The sequence below is a fragment of the Schistocerca americana genome, chromosome 3 (genome assembly GCF_021461395.2).
Source record: "Schistocerca americana isolate TAMUIC-IGC-003095 chromosome 3, iqSchAmer2.1, whole genome shotgun sequence".
Taxonomy (NCBI): Eukaryota; Metazoa; Arthropoda; class Insecta; order Orthoptera; family Acrididae; genus Schistocerca; species Schistocerca americana.
In genome coordinates, this window is record NC_060121.1 from 407,530,214 (window position 1) to 407,552,342 (window position 22,129).

Consider the following 22,129-nt stretch of genomic DNA (forward strand, 5'->3'; position numbering starts at 1 on the left):
ACCATCAGTTTAATAACTCGTCGTTGCAAAATACTGACAACAAATTGTAAGGGGGTGTTCAAATGAAACCTGGTCACTAGTGTAAAGTAACAGTAATGATTTTATTAACTCAAAAATGTAGGTGTACACATACTCAAAAATAGTCGCCAAAACTATTGGCACATTTATCCCATTGCGACAGTAACCAGTTGATTCCATCTTTGAAGAAGCTAGTAGGCTGCTGTCAGATCCAGGCCTGGACCCAGTCACACACTTCATCATCCATTGCGAATCACTTGTTTTAGAGGTCCAAACACGAGAAAGTCACACGGTGAAAGGTTGGGACCATATGGGGAATGTTCCAGTGTTTCCCACCGAAACTGCTGCAATGTCGTCTTCATTGCATTGGCCATGTGTCGGCAGGCATTATCATGCAGTAGGATAATGCCATTGGACAACATGCCTTGGTGTTTTGACTTGATTGCTCGTCTAAGGTTCTGTAAAGTCGCTTGATAACGCTGGGCATTGATGGTGGTTGCCCATTTCAGGAACTCAACAAGCAGTGGGCCCTTCTGGTCAAAAAAAGAATACATCATCACATTAACAGAACTGGTGTGCATGAACTTTGATTTCTTTGGAGAGAGGTGAAGTCACATGTTTCCACTGCTTGCTCTGAAGCTTGCTTTCCAGTTCAAAATGGTGACACCATGTTTCGTCACCTGTGGCAATAGGCGGGAGAAAGCCACATTCCTCCTGATGATAACATTTTAGATGACTCAAAGACAGTGCCAATTGAGTATTGCGCTGTTTGGCAGTCAGTTGGTGGGGAATCCACTGCACACAGGTTTTTCAAAAAGTTCAAGTGTTATTGCATTATGGTGTGGGCGGTGCCTATGCTAATACCCAGTAACCAACGGATCTCATCCATGGTGATTCTGCTATTGTCCAAGACTAAAGCATTCACTTCCGCAACCATTTTCAGTGTGATGACATGATGAGCCTGTCCAGGATGAGCATCGTCCTCCAGTGACTCGCGCCCCTCAAGGAATCATCTGCGCCATTTCACAACACTTGAATGACTCACACTATACTCACCCTACACAGCCTTCATCCATCGATACATGTCATGGCCTCCAACTTCCTCCACCACCAAAAATGGAATCACTCCTTGTTGCTCCTGCCTACTTGCCTGCATGTTCGGTAGTGGACAATAACTTGAGTGACCACCTTCTCTTCGGCGTGAAACCACACTGGCGTTATGCAACATCAAATGGTGCACACACGTCAGTCTTTCTACCAATAGATGGCACCACCATACCCGCAGTTACGTGATGCCACCTTATGTGTAAAGCAAAGGTAGACACACTGACCAGGTTTCATTTGAACGAACCTCATTTTGCATAAAAATGAAAAAACTTGTAGAAGCTGACATCAGGGAAGATCAGTTTGTATTCCAGATAAATGTGAGAACAAACAAGGTAATACTGACCCTATGAATTTTCTTAGAAGATAGATTGAAGAAAAGGAAATCTGCATTTGTAGCACTTTTAGATTTAGAGAAAGATTTTGACAATATTGACTGAACCAGATTCTTTGAAATTCTGAGGGTAGCAGGTATAATGCTACAGCCTCCCCCAAGATCATTATGAAGTGTCTGATACCACCTTTTTTTATATATATCCGTGTATTTATCATTTGATTCAGTGCTTCCTAGGGCCTTTTATGTGTATTTTTATAGGTATCGTTCTGTTCAGTTTGCCCATAAACCTATTCTTCTTTGCTTTGTAAACACATATAGAATGTTCTGGAATGATGTAAATTCTCATGATTGTTAATAGACTGTTGCCACTAACAAAAATATATACATATTCCAAATGGAGTACAGTGGGAGTTGGTTTATGGACCAGACGACTCTGTGAATCAGTTCTTGAGATATGTAGATAAGTTGGACAGAGCCTTTGAGAGAAATGAGAGGTTAAATAATGGCAGATTTGGCAATCAACCATCTGGGGGGGGGGGGGGGGGGGGGGGGTTGGAATCAGAGCAGGAATCAAGGCAGAAGTGATAATAAAAATCAGAATAATAATAGTGGTTACAATAAAAGTGATAATAGATGATCAACCATAGTAATGGTAATGGAAACAGAGGACATGACAACAGGGAGAGACCTTGGGAGAATATTAACAGACAATTAGATAGTCACCAGGCAAGATGAGGCAATTTAAACTGATTGGCACCTCATTTGGAGCCTGTCAGTTTGGGGTGAGAAATGGCAATTTAAACTTACAATAACCCGTTGGTGGTAGTTTCCAAACGTGACAGTGGAGTAAGACTTGTGCTCGATTCGAGACATTTGAACATATACCTTGAGAGGGAAACTGATCACTCTGAGAAAACAGACGAGTTATTACATAAATTTGAACATTTGAACTACATGTCTAGTTTAGACTTAACAGCAGGTTTCCATCAGGTACCATTGTAGATTCAGTCTAGGAAATATACCACATTTTTGTATGGAGGAAGCTGCTATTGCTATTGTGTTGTACCATTTGGTCTTAATGTATCAGTTGCAGAATTTATCTGAGCATTAGATTTTGTTCTAGGGAAATAATTGTTAAGCAAACTAGTCCTTTATGTTGATGAGATACTTGTAACAGGAAAGAGTTGGGAAGAACATATACATTTGTTGGGTGAAGTGTGTTATACATTGAGACAGGGAGGTATGTCATTAAAACTAGAGAAGTGAAAACTCAGGGTTAAACAACTCAAATTTTTAGGCCATACCATCTCAGAAGAAGGAGTCTTGCCTGATGAAGAAAAACTTGAAGCCATTGCAAGATTTCTTGCAGCCAAGACTAAAAAACAACTTAAATTGTTCTATGGAATTTGTGGCTACTACTGTAAGTTTGTCAGCACTCAAGCTTTAAATGCACCATGTTTGCACAACTTGTTGAAGAACAACACCATTTGGGTATGGATCAAGGATAGTCATGAGCCATTCAACAACATCAAGAAACAGATGTGCAATAGCAGAATGTTATATAGACCTGATCTTACAGAGCCATTTTGCATTATGACTGGCAGCAGTGACTTTGGGCTGGGAGCTCATCTGTTCCAAGAAAATATTATAGATGGTGTGATGGAGCATATGTTGGACTTTCACCAAATTCAAGAATTACTTATTAGGACATCAAGTAGTAGTAACAACCTAAGGCTTTAATCTATATACAAGAGTGTACTTTGAATCATAGCAGGACAACCAGTAGGGCACTCTTCCTCCAGCAGTTAAACTATAAAATAAAGTATATAAAAGATGAAGAAAATCTAATTGCTGATGCTCTATGAAGATTGGCAATGGGAGGAGAAGGTGAAAATAATAGTGATGCGTATGAAAAGGAATTTTGGATTATGTATCTAAAATGGGTGAAAGATGAAAATGAAATCAGGAAAATTTGTAATGACATCTGTAGATATCAGAACTGGAAGTTAGTTAAAAGTTATCTGGGTTAGAGAGGATACGAGAAAGTAGAGCACTATTATAAAGTGCACAAGGGTATACTTTTCAGAAGATACAGTGCAGACAGTGATGCTTTGAAATTGTGTTGGCCAGAGCAGTATATTGAAGTATTGATAAAGTATGTACATGAGAGTTTTGGACATTGTAGGACACAGAAATGTATCCAAAAGATCCAAGAAAACGTATATTATTACAACACTGGCAGGAGAGTGAGAAAGCAATTATCTACATGTGACAGGTGCCAGAGGGTAAAAGTTAGTAACCAAAGCTGCAAAGGATATATGCAAAACATCTTGCCAAAAGAACAACTACAACTTGAAGCAGTTGATTTTTATGGATCATTGCCTAAGGCTAAAGGAGAATTTTGTTACATATTTGTCATGGTGGATCTTTTTTCAAAATTCATTAAACTATGTCCATTAAAGAAAGCAAGTAAGAACATCATTTTGAAAATTAGAAGAGACTACTTGACAAAGGTAGGAAAACCAAAGAGCATACTTTCTGACAATGGAGCACAATTTATTTCTAAACTTTGGAAAACATTTGTAGAGGATGAGAACATAAACCATATTCTGATATCTGCTTACCACCCATCAAGCAATCTGACTGGACTTTACATGAGAGAAATAGAGAGATTATTTAGAACTTATTGCAACAAAACTCATGTAAGTTGGATAGAGTACATAGACAGCTTTGAAGATATACTGAACAGCTTACAGCATTTGTCTACTGGGTTTTGCCCACATGAAATAATGTATCACAAGAAACCACCAAATCTGATCAATGAATTAATTGAATTCCCAGCATGTAAGGCTATGAGTCCATGGGAAAGAGAAGAAGTAGTCATGAAAGTAATGGAACGACAAAGGAAATTGAGGAAAAACAGACATGATAACAAGTTGAAACCTACAAATTTTGAAATCGACGATCTGGGCCTGGTGAAGACACATGAAAAATCTAAGTCTATAAACAATGAATTAAAGAAATTCTTTGACATCTATATTGGTCCAGTCAAAATTCAGTCTATAACACACACCCATATACGTTAATGTATCCAAAATATGGAAGGTTATTTGGTTTACATAATATAACTGAACTGAAACCCTATAAGCAAGTGTCAAACATCCAAGAAAAAGTAAGATAATATAAAAGACCTCTGGAGGACACCACATCTTTGTGTCAAGTGCGTGGCGAGCACTAGGTCTCTGAGCTATTTAGCATTCTATTTTCTTCTTTTTGTTTTTGGAAGCTACATCTTTTACTCATCTATAAACCTGAAATGGAGCTGAAACTTCCTGGCAGATTAAAACTGTGTGCCCGACCGAGACTCGAACTCTGAAATGGAGTTATCTCTTACTGTAAATGCTATCCATTCTCTATAGTGTAAGTTTTCTGTATGTAATATGAATATTGAGTGACATTATTTGAGGAATAATTTGAAAATGTAAACTGTGTACTAAAACTGACTTTCTTACAATAATGATTGACCAATAATTAGTAATTATTTTGTATCTCTTAAGATGCGTAAATAATGATTCTTTAACCATTTCAGACAATAGTTACTACTATAGCAGAAACATAAGTGAAAAGGACATTTTAAAACTAGTTCATGAGAAATGAGTTGTGTAAAATATAGTGATAAAGTTACGACAGCTTTGTAGAGATGAGGATGATAATAGGTTAAAGTGTGTACTATGTATATAATAAGTATTGTAAGTGTTGTTAAGAAACCACTTTCTGGCCATCACACCCTGAAGACAATCTGTATTAGTAAATGATGTTTACTTTTTCTGTGCATGTTGTTAGCTTTGTGCTTCTGTGATGTTCAGGAGATAACTGATGGGACAATGTATAGTTCTGGGAGTGAAAGACAATTTTCTAGATCCATATGAGTGTGTACTGTACAGTGTATAATAGTTATAGATAAGTTGATGTTATCATTTTCATGTCAGAATAGAATCTGTGAGTATATAAGATAATGGAGGTTATTGTAGTTATACTCTGCAGAGCATGATTTGATTTGTGGGAAGTGGTAGCATGAAGTAGTTCAAAGGTGGTTCTATGGGAATTACAGGCATGGCCATGATTTTATGAATTTGCTAATGAGATGTACAAATGGACAATGTTTAAGATGTACACATGTTATTAAATGGACAAGTTGCACAGTGACAAAAAAAAAATTGTGAAAAGTATGTCATTACAAGATTGTGTGATGAGGAACAGTCTGTGAGTTTATTTTTGATATGATAAAGATTTAAATGAGATCTGAGGGGTCAATTATAAAAATAGTGGAATATACTGAAATACTAATCAAAAAGAAACAATACTTATATAATTTAATTTTGTTCATTGACTTTAATCTGCATATGGTTAAAACTTTACAGTTTGGATGTGCTTATCTTTGTGTGATTTTGTTTATAAATATGCTAATAGTATAGAATAATATGTGAATGATTTTGATATATTTATACCTGATGTGACCTTAATTGTAACCTACATGAGTAACTTGAGTAATGAGTTCATCCCTGTTCCTACCTAGAGAACTTTATCCAAGATCCTTACCCGACCTCAAAGTAAAAAACTAGAAAACTGTGAAACTAAGAGTGGACTGTGCTATTGCAGTGTAGAGACTGCCAGAAATAGAGGGGTTGCAGACACAAGATGGACAGTGCAAAAGGACTGATGATTGTGAGCTGCCAATTCCTTAACATGTGTGATGTGAACCAGTGACAGTTAATAATAATAATAATAATAATAATAAGGCATCAGGATAAAGTTGACATTATACCAATTATACTATCAACTACAGGAGTCATACCACACAATATCCACCAGTACATCAACGCAATACAGCTACATCCAAATGTATATATACAACTACAGAAATCTGTAATTATTGATACATGCTCAATTACCCGAAAGCTCCTAAATGCAATGTAACATATACCGTACAGTTAAAAGGAAGTCACACTTAATGAAGGTCCGTGTCACTTTCCATTTTTAACCAGACATAACATCTGAGAAAGGAAAGAAATAGTAATAATAATAAAAATTTAAATGTATTGAAAATATGTGATTTGAAAGTACCAGATCATGTATATGTATTTAGCAGCCATTCTTACAAGTAACACAGTGCTTCCTAGGGCTTTTTATGTGTATTTTTATAGGTATCGATCAGTTCAGTTTGCCCACAAACCTATTCTTCTTTGTAAACACATATAGAATATTCTGGAATGATGTGAATTCTCGTGATTGTTAATAGATTGTTATCATTAATAAAAATTGAGAAAGCAGTGAAGGAATCAAAAGAAAAATTCAGAGTAGGTATTAAAATCCATGGAGAATAAATAAAAACTTTGAGGTTCGCCGATGACATTGTAATTCTGTCAGAGACAGCAAAGGACTTGGAAGAGCAGCTGAACGGACAGGACAGTGTCTTGAAAGGAGGATATAAGATGAACATCAACAAAAACAAAACGAGGATAATGGAATGTAGTCGAATTAAGTCGGGTGATGCTGAGGGAATTTGATTAGGAAATGAGACACTTAAAGTAGTGAAGGAGTTTTGCTATTTGGGGAGTAAAATAACTGATGATGGTCGAAGTAGAGAGTATATAAAACATAGACTGGCAATGGCAAGGAAAGTGTTTCTGAAGAAGAGAAATTTGTTAACATCAGGTATAGATTTAAGTGTCAGGAAGTCGTTTATGAAAGTATATGTATGGAGTGTAGCCATGTATGGAAGTGAAACATGGACAATAACTAGTTTGGACAAGAAGAGAATAGAAGCTTTCGAAATGTGGTGCTACACAAGAATGCTGACGACTAGATGGGTAGATCACATAACTAATGAGGAAGTACTGAATAGGATTGGGGAGAAGAGAAGTTTGTGGCACAACTTGACTAGAAGAAGGGATCGGTTGGTAGGACATGTTCTGAGGCATCAAGGGATCACCAATTTGGTATTGGAGGGCAGCGTGGAGGGTAAAAATCGTAGAGGGAGACCAAGAGATGAATACACGAAACAGATACAGAAGGATGTAGGTTGCAGTAGGTACTGGGAGATGAAGAAGCTTGCACAGGATAGAGTAGCATGGAGAGCTGCATCAAACCAGTCTCAGGACTGAAGACCACAACAACAACAACAACAACAACAACAACAACAAAAATAAAAACACATTCCAAACTGAATATTACATCATGAAATAGAAGTAATAAATATTTAGCAACAAATATTAAGTGGCTGTGGAACTGTTGGCATAAATAGCTGATGCATCTAATTACCATAATTGCAATCGGTAAATTAGCTAGCACAAAAAACCTCATTCCGATTCAAAAGAAAATTACAATTATTATCCAGTGATGTAAGCTGATTTGTTATTCATTCTTACATAATTCATTGTAATTAATGGTGCTTGTAAATTATGCACATAATTACCTCTTGTTAGTTACACCATACTAATTTGCAAAATTCCGGTATCTAAGAAAACATGTGTATTAATTTATGTAATCTAGCAAAAGACAATGTGTATACTTTGAATAAATGTTAGCTATACAATCCATACAGTCACTTATTAGGAAATTAAAGTAAAATCAAAATTATTGTTGCAATCAGATTGTGATTTAATTTTCACACATGAAACCAAAGATGATGATAAATATGTCATTTTACATTATATGTTATAACCTGTACAAATGTAACAACAGTTAGTTTAGATGAAATTGTTTTTAATTGTAAGTTACATTTTGTAATAAATTAACAACGGTAACAATTGTTAAATTTGTATATAAAGTGATGCAGCGAGGCTGCAAGAAGGTCAGTCAGTCAGTGTTTTGTTTTACCTCAGGAGTCTGTACAGTTTGGTTGTCAACTAATGTCAATAAACAATTTTATGAAGCTTGAAATTTTCGTGATGTTTCTATCAATCATCAATGAACCAGGCAAACGCAAAGTTAAGTGTTAATGATCCAAAGAGATCGTTACACAGGGATGAAATATATTATAAGATTCGAGGGGCATTAAGGGAAACCATAGCTGAGAAGGGAATGAAATGGGGTTGTAGCCTATCCCCAATGTTATTCAATCTGCACACTGAGCAAGCAGTAAAGGAAACCAAACAAAAAATTTGGAAAGGAAATTAAAGTTCAGGGAGGAAAAAAACTTTATGGTTTGTCAATGACATTGTAATTCTGTCAGAGATGGCAAAAGCTTTGGAAGAGCAGTTGAACGGAATGGACTGTGTCTTGGAAAGAGATTATAACCTGCATGTCAACAAAAGTAAAATGGGCAGTGGAATGTAATCAAATTAAATTATGCAGTGCTGAGGAAATTAGATTAGGAAATGAGAAACTGAATGTAGTAGATGAGTTTTGCTTTCTGGAGAGCAAAATTACTGATAATGAACAAAGTTGGGAGGATATAAAAAGCAGACTGGCAATAGTAGGAAAAAACCATTTCAGAAAAATAGGAATTTCTTAATATCTAATAGCAATTTAAGTGGTTGTACATTTTTCTTAAGATATTTGTCTGGGGTATAGCCTTGTATGGAAGTGAAATGTGGACAGTAAGCACTTCAGACAAGAAATGTGGTGCCATGAAAGAATGCTGAAGATTAAACATTTATATCATGTAAATAATGGAGAGGTACTGCAAAATTTTGGGGAAAAAAGAAATTTATGGCACAACTTGACTAAAACAAGGGATCAGTTGGTTAAAAGAACACTTTCTGAGGCATCAAGGAATCATCAATTTGTTATTTGGGAGGGGGGGGGGGGTGAGAGTTGGTGGGGAGGGATTTTAGAGGGAGACCATGACTTGAATACAGTAAGTAGTTTCAAATGGGTGTAGGTTACAACAGTTACACAGAGGTGAAAAGCTTGTACAAGACAGGCTGCTGTACAGAGCTGAATCAAACCAGTCACAAGACTGAAGACCATAACAGTAACAACAACTTTTATGTAGTTAGAAACACTACTGTGTTAGCTAAATATTAAGTTACTAAATGTGGTTCAGTGAATGATGATTTACCTGGTTCTACATCAGAGACTGAGATTAGGTGCAGATGCATTCTTTATACAAGTACAAACTAATTAGTTGCTATTTATTCTCTAAATTGAGCAAAAATTCATAATTCCTCTTATAAAATATTGAAAGCTCTTTATTGCAATATCAAAAAGCTGCTATTATTGTTATCTGACAACTACTTTAAGTATGAACATGCTACCACTTCAGAAGTTCCACATCCCCTAAAATTAAATTTTAAATTGTCATACAGTCAGTTGGAATGAAAATCAAACTGAAACAATAATTCTCTTGGAAGCTTTTAAGTCTGAATTTCAAAAAATTGTCTTAACTTCAGAGTAAAAGGTTTATGGTACAAACTTAACTCACTACATCTTTCTATATATTAACCACTAAAAACATTTTCTGCTTTACTTTCCAACATATCTTTGATTGCTGTACCCCTCTCATTGCTGCAGAATCTGTATCATAAACATTCAGTCAGTTGAAGTTAACCCAACTTCTTCAGTGTACCAGTAATTAAAAATAAAATTCAAACATCTCAGAGTAAACCATCTCACTGGGTTGGCAATATATCATACAAGATATTAATCTTGACAGACGTGTTTTAAAGTGCCAAATTCATTTTTGTAAATCAACTAATGAATGTTATAGCTACACAATATTATGAGAGTACTGGTTAAAAATCTTTTAAAAACAGAACACTTTGAAAGCAGTAGCAAATAAAATGTTAGCAGTTATGGACAAGTTTTGCAACTAATGTGTTGCTCAAACATTTTGTAATTCATAAACTCTTCAAACTGGACCAAAGTTACACCAAAGATATGATTCTAAATATCACCATTTTGGTTCTATATGAAACTTTATACTGAACAAATACTCTTTCAGATCATCAATCATATAACCAAATATTTAAATAATAAAAGATCACCCAACAAAAAGGCTTCCAATGGTCTATAGTACCAGATCGTACAAAATTACAATATTCTTCTGTAGAAACTAAAATTTTACAGAAATCAAACAATGGAAAATCCAAGATGGAATGTAACAATATTATGAAAAGGAAAGTTGCTACTCACCATATAACGAAGACGCCGAGTCGCAGATAGGCACAACAAAAAGACTGTCACAAATAAAGCTTTTGGCCAGTAAGGCCTTTGTCAACAATAGATGATGCACACACACACACACACACACACACACACACACACACACACACATATGTGCAAACGCAACTCTCACACATGACTGCAGTCTCAGGCAACTGAAACCACTACTTAAGACTGCAGTCATGTGTTTGTGACATTCTTTTTGTTGTACCTATCTGCGACCCAAATTTTACAGAAATTAAGATATAAATGACATCTATTGCATGAAATAAATAATCTAAGAATTGTACAATGTCAATCAGGCTTAACAATGATAAATAAAGTAATGCTTACACAAAATAATAACTCTTGAGTATCATACAAAGATTCTTTAATAAAACATAAACATTATTTTACCGTGTGTCAGGCACTGATGACGTGTTTTCGAGCAGTCGGAGCTGACAGAAACCAGGGTGTTCACTGCTACAAACCTATAAACATTGCATACCATAAAAATGTATTAACCTTATATTTAAATATGGAAATTAAATACTGAAAATAACTCATATGCGGGAAACACAAGAATCTAAGAAAGGTCTATTTGCTTTAAAGCAAACATGCGGGATAGTTCACATTTTAAATCAGTTAAAAAAAAAAAAAAAAAAAAAAAAGGACACATTCTTCTCTTTGTATTTATATTAAATTCTCTAGCACCATGAGATAGTGGGCAAGTGTACATGAGCTATGCTTGTACGGGCTGCTGAGGTATGGGTTGACAATGGTCACACTGGCTTACACTGGCTTACAATGCATACTGCAATATCTTGCCAGTACACTGCCAGCTAACAATTAGATACCACCACAAAGTGTATCCACTTGTGACCAGTGCTCTATCATTCATTTCTTCACAGCAAAATAACTATCCGCTGTTGATATCCATCACGCGTTAACCTCCATGTATGAAGAATGCTGTATCAGCATTGAAATGGTTTGATGTTGGCATGTACAGTTTGTGGAAGGGTGGAAAGATGTTCATGACAAACAGCACCAGGGACGCCCACTGCAGCAACATGTGATGGTGCTATTATTGCAATTTGCAATATTGTGAAGAAAGGTAGTTGCATTAGCATTGACAACATGCTAATGCAGCTACCTACTCTGGCTTTAATTGGATCCTCATCCACTACAATGTCCCTGAAAGATCACAATGTTCCTGACAGACTACAACAAAGTCTGTGCGAGATGGGCACTAAATTTGCCAAGTGATGTCCACAGGCAGCAACTGATGGAATCAGTGAGAATGTTTCTGGAAATGTGTCAGAGAGAGGCCGATCAGCTCTTCAAAGGGCTTGTCACTGGGGATCAGACCTAGTTCCAGCATTCGATTCCTGAGACAAAATGTCAGGGTATGGTGTGGAAGAAACCTGACACAAGTGCCCATAAAAAGACACACATCTGGGACGGGAAGTTCTGGAAACCATCTTCTGGGACTGTTACAAGATTTTGCTTATTCATTACACAACACAACAATGAATGCACAGAGTTACTTTAAAGTCTTGAGGAATCTGTGAGCTGCCATCAAAAGAATACCACTTCTAGTTGTTGCAACAGCATTTCAACAGCATTATCATCACTGTACATGTGGATTATGTGGAACTCCTGTTTTAATTAGGAAGGGCTGATAGCTATCAAAATGCAGGTACTGTTGATGTTTAGTGGGTTTGATATGGACATATGTATGAGTGGAGCCATCAGGGAACTAGAGGTCAATGTCCTGAAAGGTGGCCCAATGGGCTGAAGAGGATGAGGTAACATGAATGGGAGACAAGATGTTGACATTGTGGAGGAATGAGGATAGGCTGTCTTGGACCTGGTTTCCAATTATGAAGATATCATCAATGAACCACACAAGGGGTTAGAGGTTCTAGGTGGCTGGGGAGGTTTCCTTTGAATGGTCCATAAACAGGTTAGTGAATTTAACTCTTGAAGCCAGTTTTCTATTTCACTGAGCAATTTACTTACAATCAGTTGTTTCCCAATTTCATTTAGATTTTCTTGTACAGTTTATTCAAAGCACTAATTACCTGGTTCACAAACGATCATTGTGGAAGGTCACAGTAATGTGAGATGTTTAATAGAAGAGCCCTGGTGTGGGTTAAATGACTAAAACAGCTCTTTAATTCCTAACGTGCTTTTGATGTTTAATTTTTGTAGTGAAATGTAATTGTTGCAGCTAGATATTATAACAGAGACTGGCACAGTGTGTTGATGAAGTACCAAATGCACATGCATTTTTTCGGTCCAAAGCTTGTCTTGTAACAGAAAATATGATTTTGAGAGATAAAACAACCTAAATAATTTACACTGTAATAAATTATGTAAACTCATTGTAATGTAGCAAAATTTATTGTAATTCAACTAAATGACAAAATAACACTTTCATTTGATTGCCAAATATTTGTTTATGTTATTTATTTCTCCACAAAATCATTTTCTTCATATAGTGTGAAATTAAAGCTATAGGAATTGTTGAAGAAATTTATACCTTGTGGTTACATTTCTTAAAATATACATGCATTGTAAAGACGAAGTACACATATCTTTTCATTTCATTATTATAGTATTTACATATACATGTGCTGCAGAGGTCAAACCACATATATCAGCATAAGTTAACTACCATAAAATTCAAGATCATTACACTGTGGACAAAATTAAAGTTAAATTTGACATGGACTGGACTCCTTGATTTCAACAACAGAATATAAACAGTGCTAGAACATTACACTGGTAACATTATTCCTGAAGATGTTATTATTTTTGACTGGTCAAGACAGTTTCTTTTAGTAATGCTGCCTATGTGCTTCATGCTGTCAAGGCATATACTCAGTCTCTGGTTTATCAAATGAATGTTACTACTAGCATGAGTGTGGTGACCAGGCACATTGATGTTTGTTCCACAGATATGGAGATTCTTATTTACAAATTAAACAGTACCTAAGATGCATATGCATTGTACAGGTACTAATACCAGTTCTATGAAGATTGGTTTGGTGAGTGCACATGATAGCAATCATATTATGAAACAAAACCCATATCCTTAATCAGCAAAAGAGAAACACATACCATTGATGAACACAAGCAAGCATACCTCATCCACACATAACCACCAACTCCGGCAGCCCGAGCCAGAATATTATCGTCTTGATATGACAAATATTTTCTTGTCTCCTAACCCCAAAAAGGAATGCTACATTAAATGAGTGAGTTAATCAGAGCAAAGTACACATTTTTAATGGCAATCAAGTTACACATTTCACACAGAACTCTAAAGGCACAGCAAAGGCTACTCATCTTGTTCTCTGTCTATCTCTGTGGACATTTCTCTCTAGTGGGTTAGCTGTCCACAGGACACATAATTTAGTCCCGCTGATGTGATTAATAACTTCATTGTTTGTGACTAATGGTTCTGTATGTGTTGTATGTTTCTTGTGTGGGCATAATACCATATGGGCTCTAACACTATTAGCCAGCTCCTCTGACTGCACAAGTGCCGTAGCTTACTGCAGGCAGCTGGTTCAGCATTATGCCACTTGCCAGGCCTCAGCAGATAGGGATGGCCTTTTTTTGGCAAACAGCAGTGTTACTGAAATCTGGGATGCCACTTCAGTGTTATGACTGTATGCCACCTGGGGCCTGTACACTACAACACACTGGATGAGGGCACATATAAATAGCGCCTGCCCAGCAAGCAAAGATTATTGGGTCAGCAACCAGTGTAAAAGACTACTGAAATATGGTCCAGAAAAACACCTTCATTCAATCATCATCCCCCCATGCAGCCATTCACATTAGACATCATCATTCAATGAGATCAAAACCCATACAGTCCTGTATTTAGCACTGATGGTCCTGAAGACTGAACTGGGGACCTTTTAGCTACCACTCACTTAGTGACTGATTGTCACCAGATACTGCCAGCCAGATATCAGAGGCCAGTTTTAGGGTCCTGAATGACACCGCCTCTGCTGCAAGCCATTGCCAGGAGCTAGTAACACCACATATCCATCATCTGGCTGTGAAGTACGGTTGCATTACCAGTACTGACTAAGTGGTCAGCTGCTGCCGAGCTGCCTACTCTGATAGAATGCGCTGCTCTGATACATCTGCACTGTCCACAGCTGGGACCCTGTCACTGAGGACCATGGATCTGACATATATATAATAGTATCGAAGGAAATTGACGGAGATCCGAAATGGAAAATAATTTGGGTGAAGGTCACGGTTAAAGCAGGCTCAGACATGGTAATTGGATGTCTCTATAGGCCCCCTGGCTCAGCAGCTGTTGTGGCTGAGCACCTGAAGGATAATTTGGAAAATATTTCGAGTAGATTTCCCCACCATGTTATAGTTCTAGGTGGAGATTTTAATTTGCCAGATATAGACTGGGAGACTCAAACGTTCATAATGGGTGGCAGGGACAAGGAATCAAGTGAAATTTTTTTAAGCGCTTTATCTGAAAACTACCTTGAGCAGTTAAACAGAGAACCAACTCGTGGCGATAACATATTACACCTTCTGGTGACAAACAGACCCAAACTATTTGAAACAGTTATCGCAGAACAGGGAATCAGCGATCATAAAGTGGTTACTACATCAATGATTTCAGCTGTAAATAGAAATATTAAAAAAGGTAGAAAGATTTTTCTGTTTAGCAAAAGTGACAAAAAGCAGATTACAGAGTACCTGATGGCCCAACACAAAAGTATTATCTCAAGCACAGATAGTGTTGAGGATCAGTGGACAAAGTTCAAAACCATCGTACAATATGTGTTAGATGAGTATGTGCCAAGCAAGATCGTAAGAGGTGGAAAAGAGCCACCATGGTACAAAAACCGAGTTAGAAAACTGCTGCAGAAGCAAAGGGAACTTCACAGCAAACATAAACATAGCCAAAGCCTTGCAGACAAACAAAAATTACGTGAAGCGAAATGTGGTGTGAGGAGGGCTATGCAAGAGGCATTCAATGAATTTGAAAGTAAAGTTCTATGTACTGACTTCGCAGAAAATCCTAAGAAATTTTGGTCTTATGTCAAAGTGGTAGGTGGATCAAAACAAAATGTCCAGACACTCTGTGACCAAAATGGTACTGAAACAGAGGATGACAGACTAAAGGCTGAAATACTAAATGTCTTTTTCCAAAGCTGTTTCACAGAGGAAGACTGCACTGTAGTTCCTTCTCTAGATTGTCGCACAGATGACAAAATGGTAGATATCGGAATAGGTGACATAGGGATAGAGAATCAATTAAAATCGCTCAAAAGAGGAAAGGCCGCTGGACCTCATGGGATACCAGTTCGATTTTACACAGAGTACGTGAAGGAACTTGCCCCCCTACTTGCAGCGGTGTACCGTAGGTCTCTAGAGCATAGCGTTCCAAAGGATTGGAAAAGGGCACAGGTCATCCACATTTTCAAGAAGGGACGTCGAACAGATGTGCAGAACTATAGACCTATAACTCTAACGTCTATCAGTTGTAGAGTTTTGGAACACGTATTATGTCCGAGTATGATGACTTTTCTGGAGACTAGAAATCTACTCTGTAGGAATCAGCATGGGTTTCAAAAAAGATGGTCGTGTGAAACCCAGCTCACGCTATTCGTCCACGAGACTCAGAGGGCCATAGACATGGGTTCACAGGTAGATGCCATGTATCTTGACTTCCGTAAGGTGTTCGATACAGTTCCCCACAGTCATTTAATGAACAAAGTAAGAGCATATGGGCTATCAGACCAATTGTGTGATTGGATTAAAGAGTTCCTAGATAACAGAATGCAGCATGTCATTCTCAATGGAGAGAAGTCTTCCGAAGTAAGAGTGATTTCAGGTGTGCCGCAGCGGAGTGTCATAGGACCGTTGCTATCCACAATATACATAAATGACCTTGTGGATGACATCAGAAGTTCACTGAGGCTTTTTGCAGATGATGCTGTGGTGTATCGAGAGGTTGTAACAATGGAAAATTGTACTGAAATGCAGGAGGATCTGCAACGAATTGACGCATGGTGCAGGGAATGACAATTGAATCTCAATGTAGACAAGTGTAATGTGCTGTGAATACATAGAAAGATATATCCCTTATCATTTAGCTACAAAATAGCAGGTCAGCAACTGGAAGCAGTTAATTCCATAAATTATCTGGGAGTACACATTAGGAGTGATTTAAAATGGAATGATCATATAAAGTTGATCATTGGTAAAGCAGATGCCAGACAGATACATTGGAAGAATCCTAAGGAAATGCAATCCGAAAACAAAGGAAGTAGGTTACAGTACACTTGCTTGCCCACTGCTGGAATACTGCTCAGCAGTGTGGGATCCGTACCAGATAGGGTTGATAGAAGAGATAGAGAAGATCCAATGGAGAGCAGCGCGCTTCGTTACAGGATCATTTAGTAATCGCGAAAGTGTTATGGAGATGATAGATAAACTCCAGTGGAAGATTCTGCAGGAGAGACGCTCAGTAGCTCAGTTAAAGTTTCGAGAACATACCTTTACTGAAGAGTCAGGCAGTATATTGCTCCCTACTACGTATATCTCGCAAAGAGACCATGAGGATAAAATCAGAGAGATTAGAGCCCACACAGAAGCATACGAACAATCCTTCTTTCCACGAACAATACGAGACTGGAATAGAGGGGAGAACCGATAGAGGTACTCAAGGTACCCTCCGCCACACACCGTCAGGTGGCCTGTGGAGTATGGATGTAGATGTAGATGTAGATATCCTGCCCTCAGGACATGGACCTGGACCTTGAACACTGGAGTACCATATATGTCTGGTTGCAACATGAGCATTTTTGAATTTGCTTACCGCTCAGGATGAGGAGGTCACAATGTCCACCCTGACAATTCTACATTTGCTCCTCTACCTCCAACAGGGTTGACACTACCTAAGGATGCAAATTCAGTTACACCATATTAAATAACTAAGAGGTTTTTATCACAGAGTCAGAACAGGAGTCTTTCGCTGCTGTCAATTAAGCTAGCTCTCATCTGCTGTGGTGAGATGTCACAGGAGAGGAGGTTTGTACCATCAGTAGATAATGAAGATGACAGGTGTTTTGGAAGATCATTAATAAAAAGCGAGAGTGGACAGGGCCTAAGATTAAGCCACGTGGGATATCTGAGTTGACTGATATTATATCTGAATGAGTTTTTCTTTCACTGTATGTTGCTATTTCTATCTGCTTCTCTCATTCTGATAAATATGACTAAAGCCACTCTTTACAGACTGCTCTTGGTTTGCACTGTAGCAGGATGTGACCAACTAGATTAAACGCATTTGTAAGATTAAAAAAAAGTTCAGAAGCATAGTGTTCTTCATGAAATGCATATGTTATCTGGTCATTAAATGAAAAGAGAGCCTCATTGGTGGATTTATTTCACTAAAAGAAAAACTGCTGTGCTGTTAGTAGGGAGTTACTTTCAAGAAAGGTCATTGTTGATGTATACATGATATATATACTGTGGACATACCTGGGTGGAAGGAGATAGGGTGATAGGTTTTGACTTCATGCTGGCCCCCTTTCCTGTGTAATGGAACTAACTTTGACGTTTTGAGAGATTGACCATCAAGGCAAGACAAGACGATTATTTTGTTATTCTCCTTAGCATTTGTCTGTCTAGTATGGGGTTTGCTTTTACACAATTTGGCAGGTTTAATTTTATTATTTAATTTTTGGGGTTGTATCCTTCCTGATGTCACAGTCATCAGAGTAACCTAAGGGAGGGGAGTCATGTGCTCCATCTGTCTGATAATTGTGTAAACTGTGTTCTGTGTGTTACCATATTTCATCTGTTATTGTACCATATACTCCAATATGGACTTTTGGGAGCAGATGGGCAATTGCCTAAACATGCATGGAAAACTATGAACCATGAAGAATGGCCATTGTATCAGCCCATCATGATCATGATCAGCCTGGGTCTGGCTCACCTCCCTGTGTCAAAAGCTAGGGCTCCATGTGTCACACTATATCAGCAGGTCACGAGAGGAAATTTTCATGTTCTTAATAATAAGCAGAACCTCTCTCAAAGTTTCAGGTGTCAGAAAACTGAATTCTCATATCCTGTACAATGTAGAGGGAAGGATTTTGTGGTGGAGAGTGGCCAGTTGAAAGACTGCTGGCTATACCAGAAAAGTGTTTATTAAATATATCATATATGTGTTTGTTGTCTATTATTTGTTGGCCATTAGAATGGAGAGATTCTGGTGTTTAATGCTTGACATCAATTATATTAGAGACACACACCATTATGATTCCAGTATGTAGTTGATTTATTTCTCACAGAGGAATGTGAATCATGGAATATACAACAGATCAGGTCATGGATAATTAATATTGTCAGATGGTCTACAACTGCAAGTGTCAACTTGCAACATCCTCCCAACCCCGGTCAACATATGGAGGAATGACCTGGTACAGAGGACATGAGATTATGGGCCTTCCCAAGTTTGTAAGGTTACAGTTCACACCTTCCCATCTTTTCCCTCATATAGATCTTCTACTTACGCCTTCCTGCAGATGTGGCATGGATGAACATCTTCCTGTAGAACAACAACATTACCCAGCTGGAGTCTTCCTGAACCTGTCATTGGTTGATGAGCTTCATGAAAGTTTTTGAGCAGGATCAAGTACTCTTTCTTCCACCTGTTCCAAAAGTGTCCGCTGTCATTGAAACTCCTTAGTCCTTTCTTGCTGGTGGTTATGGACCTGTGAGCAGTGGTATGAGTTGCTAACCTGCAAGGACATGCGCAAGCATTGCGTGTGCAGATTCCTCTCCCTCTTGCATAATTGATCTTGAATTTAGTGCTGCTTCTATGCTGACCAGGTAGGTGTTGAGTTCTTCTTTGTCCAACTGTAACTGTCCAAAAACCTTCCTCAGTCAGCATTTGACTGGACAGATCTTACCCAGACACTCCTCACACCGAGGCAGGTGTGCAATGATATATTTCCATGTGACAGCTTTATGGATGAGGCACTTGTGAGTCTTGCTTGCCGTGAGAGCTCGCCAGAGCTCCTTGAGCTGTTTGTGTGCATGGAGTGGAAGGTAGTAGCATTGTCAGAATAAATCACATTGGACACTCCTTGTCTTCCAACAAATCTTTGTGGGCCTTGAAGAAATCTGTCAGCTGATATATGGCCATAGTTCAAAGTGCAGGACTTGTGTGGTGCACATGAATACAATAATATATTTTTTCTTCAGATTACATTCTTTTCTGATCTATAACAGGCCAGCAAATCTGATGCCTGTGACTTCAAATGGTTTCAATGGTAAGACCCGTTCAGTTGGAAATGGAGCTTCTGTTTGTTGAGCAAAATGAGCTTTCACTATTTTGCAAGGTAGGCAGTGAGACACATAAGACCATTACCAAAAATGGGTTGAAATGAGCTATCTTAGAATTTTGTGGCACAGGCAAGTTGTTGCACAAAGCATGCAGTTCAACTGCAAAATGCTCTTGGACAACGTGAATCCAGTAAGCAATTCTTGTAAATCTGATGTTGTCCTGTTTTCTTTCATTATATGCTATTTAAGGAAAAGTACTCAGACTGAGACTCACAACAGTTTCTAGTACAGTAGTTACTATACTTTGAAACTATCAAAATAGGGAATGTTGTCTTTTTATCATGAAGACATAGTCTGTTAATTTCTTCTTTGCTGGCAAGGATAGGTCCTTCATCTGTAAAAATCATGGTCATTGTGTTTCGTTCTTTGTTAACCAAGGAGGCCCATGGAACCATATAGCAGCATGCTGAGGTTTACCTGCTGTATTTCCTCTGGAAATCTTCTTGACAAAATTTCTTGGAAAATTATTTTCGCAGATAGCAAAATAGGTGACAACAGCCCCAGAGGCATAACAACTCTTAAGTTTTCTATACAGGATGTACAGAGGCATAACAACTCTTAAGTTTTCTATACAGGATGTACCACAATTAGTAGCGGCAGCCAGTGCTGCCTGCAGGGCACCCCTCCTGGATATACATCAAGTGGCACATTTTACCTGCCACATCACAGAGACCCCTTTTCACTTTTACATTTTCACCTGTGTAAGTTTTAATTATTAACTGTGATATACACTGAATACAAATCTTGTATTTGGCTTCCCCCGTCGATTTGCCACCCCAAGCGGCCACCACTAATTCTAATAATTCTTATTATTGAACTCAAGACAGGAAAAGAAGGAGCTTGCTAATGGTAAGTTTCAAAAGAACTATCAAAAAAATGGGATTTGGATTATGTTCTTCACACATATGAACTTAACTGACCACAGTGTGCAGTGACAATGGTTCATCACAGCATTGAAAGGAATCCAAATCAGTATGTTCATGTACATGGTGACATGGTGCAGCCTTTTACTTTGAGTAACGGAACAATTGAAACCATTCTAGGCAACACAGTTATTAACCTAATTCATAATGAAGTGAACTTTTCCCACACAGCACTATTCCACTGATTATTAATGCAACATTTCCCTTTGGTTTGCTCTCATTATTGATAAGATATACTCCCAGACTTTAGCATGTTAATAGCTATGAATAGATATTATCTAGTTGTTCATGCATCCCACTTACCTCCACAAAGCCAATGTATGATGGAAGACACAATTCAAAATTAATATCAAATTCATCAGGCATATCAATTTTCATATTTTCATAAAAGCTTCCAACATACTGTTTCTGTCGAAAAAGTGCATTAAAAGCTGGGTCTTTCTTCATTTCATTTTCCAGCACATCAAAAATCTGCAAGGAAGAGACTTCATTAATTTTTCAATTTAGATTTTGGAAGCAATGGATTTTGCACCACAAACCCTTTAAGACAAGGTAAATAATTTTTTTCAGCTTTTCACAAATATGTCTTTTGCCAAGGTGATGAACAGGACACTTTTACTTTGCATAAATTTACCCTTCTCCTATAGTCCATAATCTTTGGTGTTTTTCCAGTTTTGAGACAGGTATTTACATTCAGTGACATTTTTTGGGAATGGACTTAGGGCCTCTGGCAATTCCTCTATTCCTTTACTCCTCTAACAACTTACAAGTATTTATTGTTCCATGACTTCAACCTAATTTTGTACTGATGATATTTCCTTCCCTTATATACTCCATCAGTGACCAGTCTTTGTCATATGTCTTCCTATGCATTCTCAACAACATGTGATTGGTAAAGACAAGCACCACTCATTTGTTGGCAGGGAGGACTGGCCCACTGATTTTTAAAGGAATCAAACTCACTTGAATAAAATGGCTTCAAACATCTGATTATTTTACAAATGACTTATTGTGTCAATCATTTGACATTCAGCATTTAAGCAAGAGAAAACTTAGAACAGGTTTGAAATGAATGTATAAAGTTTGTTGGAAATCACTAAGTGTGATAATTATCACACAATGGATGAGTATAGTCTGAGTACCTCGCACCCTGTTTAAAGCAAAAGCTAGTTTTTCATGCACCTCAGTG

General features: G+C 37.7%; 1 protein-coding gene across 1 annotated transcript in view; it reads right to left on the reverse strand.

Moving 5' to 3' along the window:
• LOC124605718 (cyclic GMP-AMP synthase-like) overlaps window positions 1-22,129 on the reverse strand; it is a 264,748-nt gene that overhangs the window by 161,780 nt on the left and 80,839 nt on the right. Inside the window, exons 3-4 of the mRNA XM_047137593.1 lie at window positions 21,244-21,411; window positions 11,024-11,097 (exon numbers count right to left, since the gene is read on the reverse strand). Of these exons, the coding sequence (XP_046993549.1) occupies window positions 11,024-11,097; window positions 21,244-21,411 (242 nt within the window). The remainder of the gene's footprint in view (window positions 1-11,023; window positions 11,098-21,243; window positions 21,412-22,129) is intronic.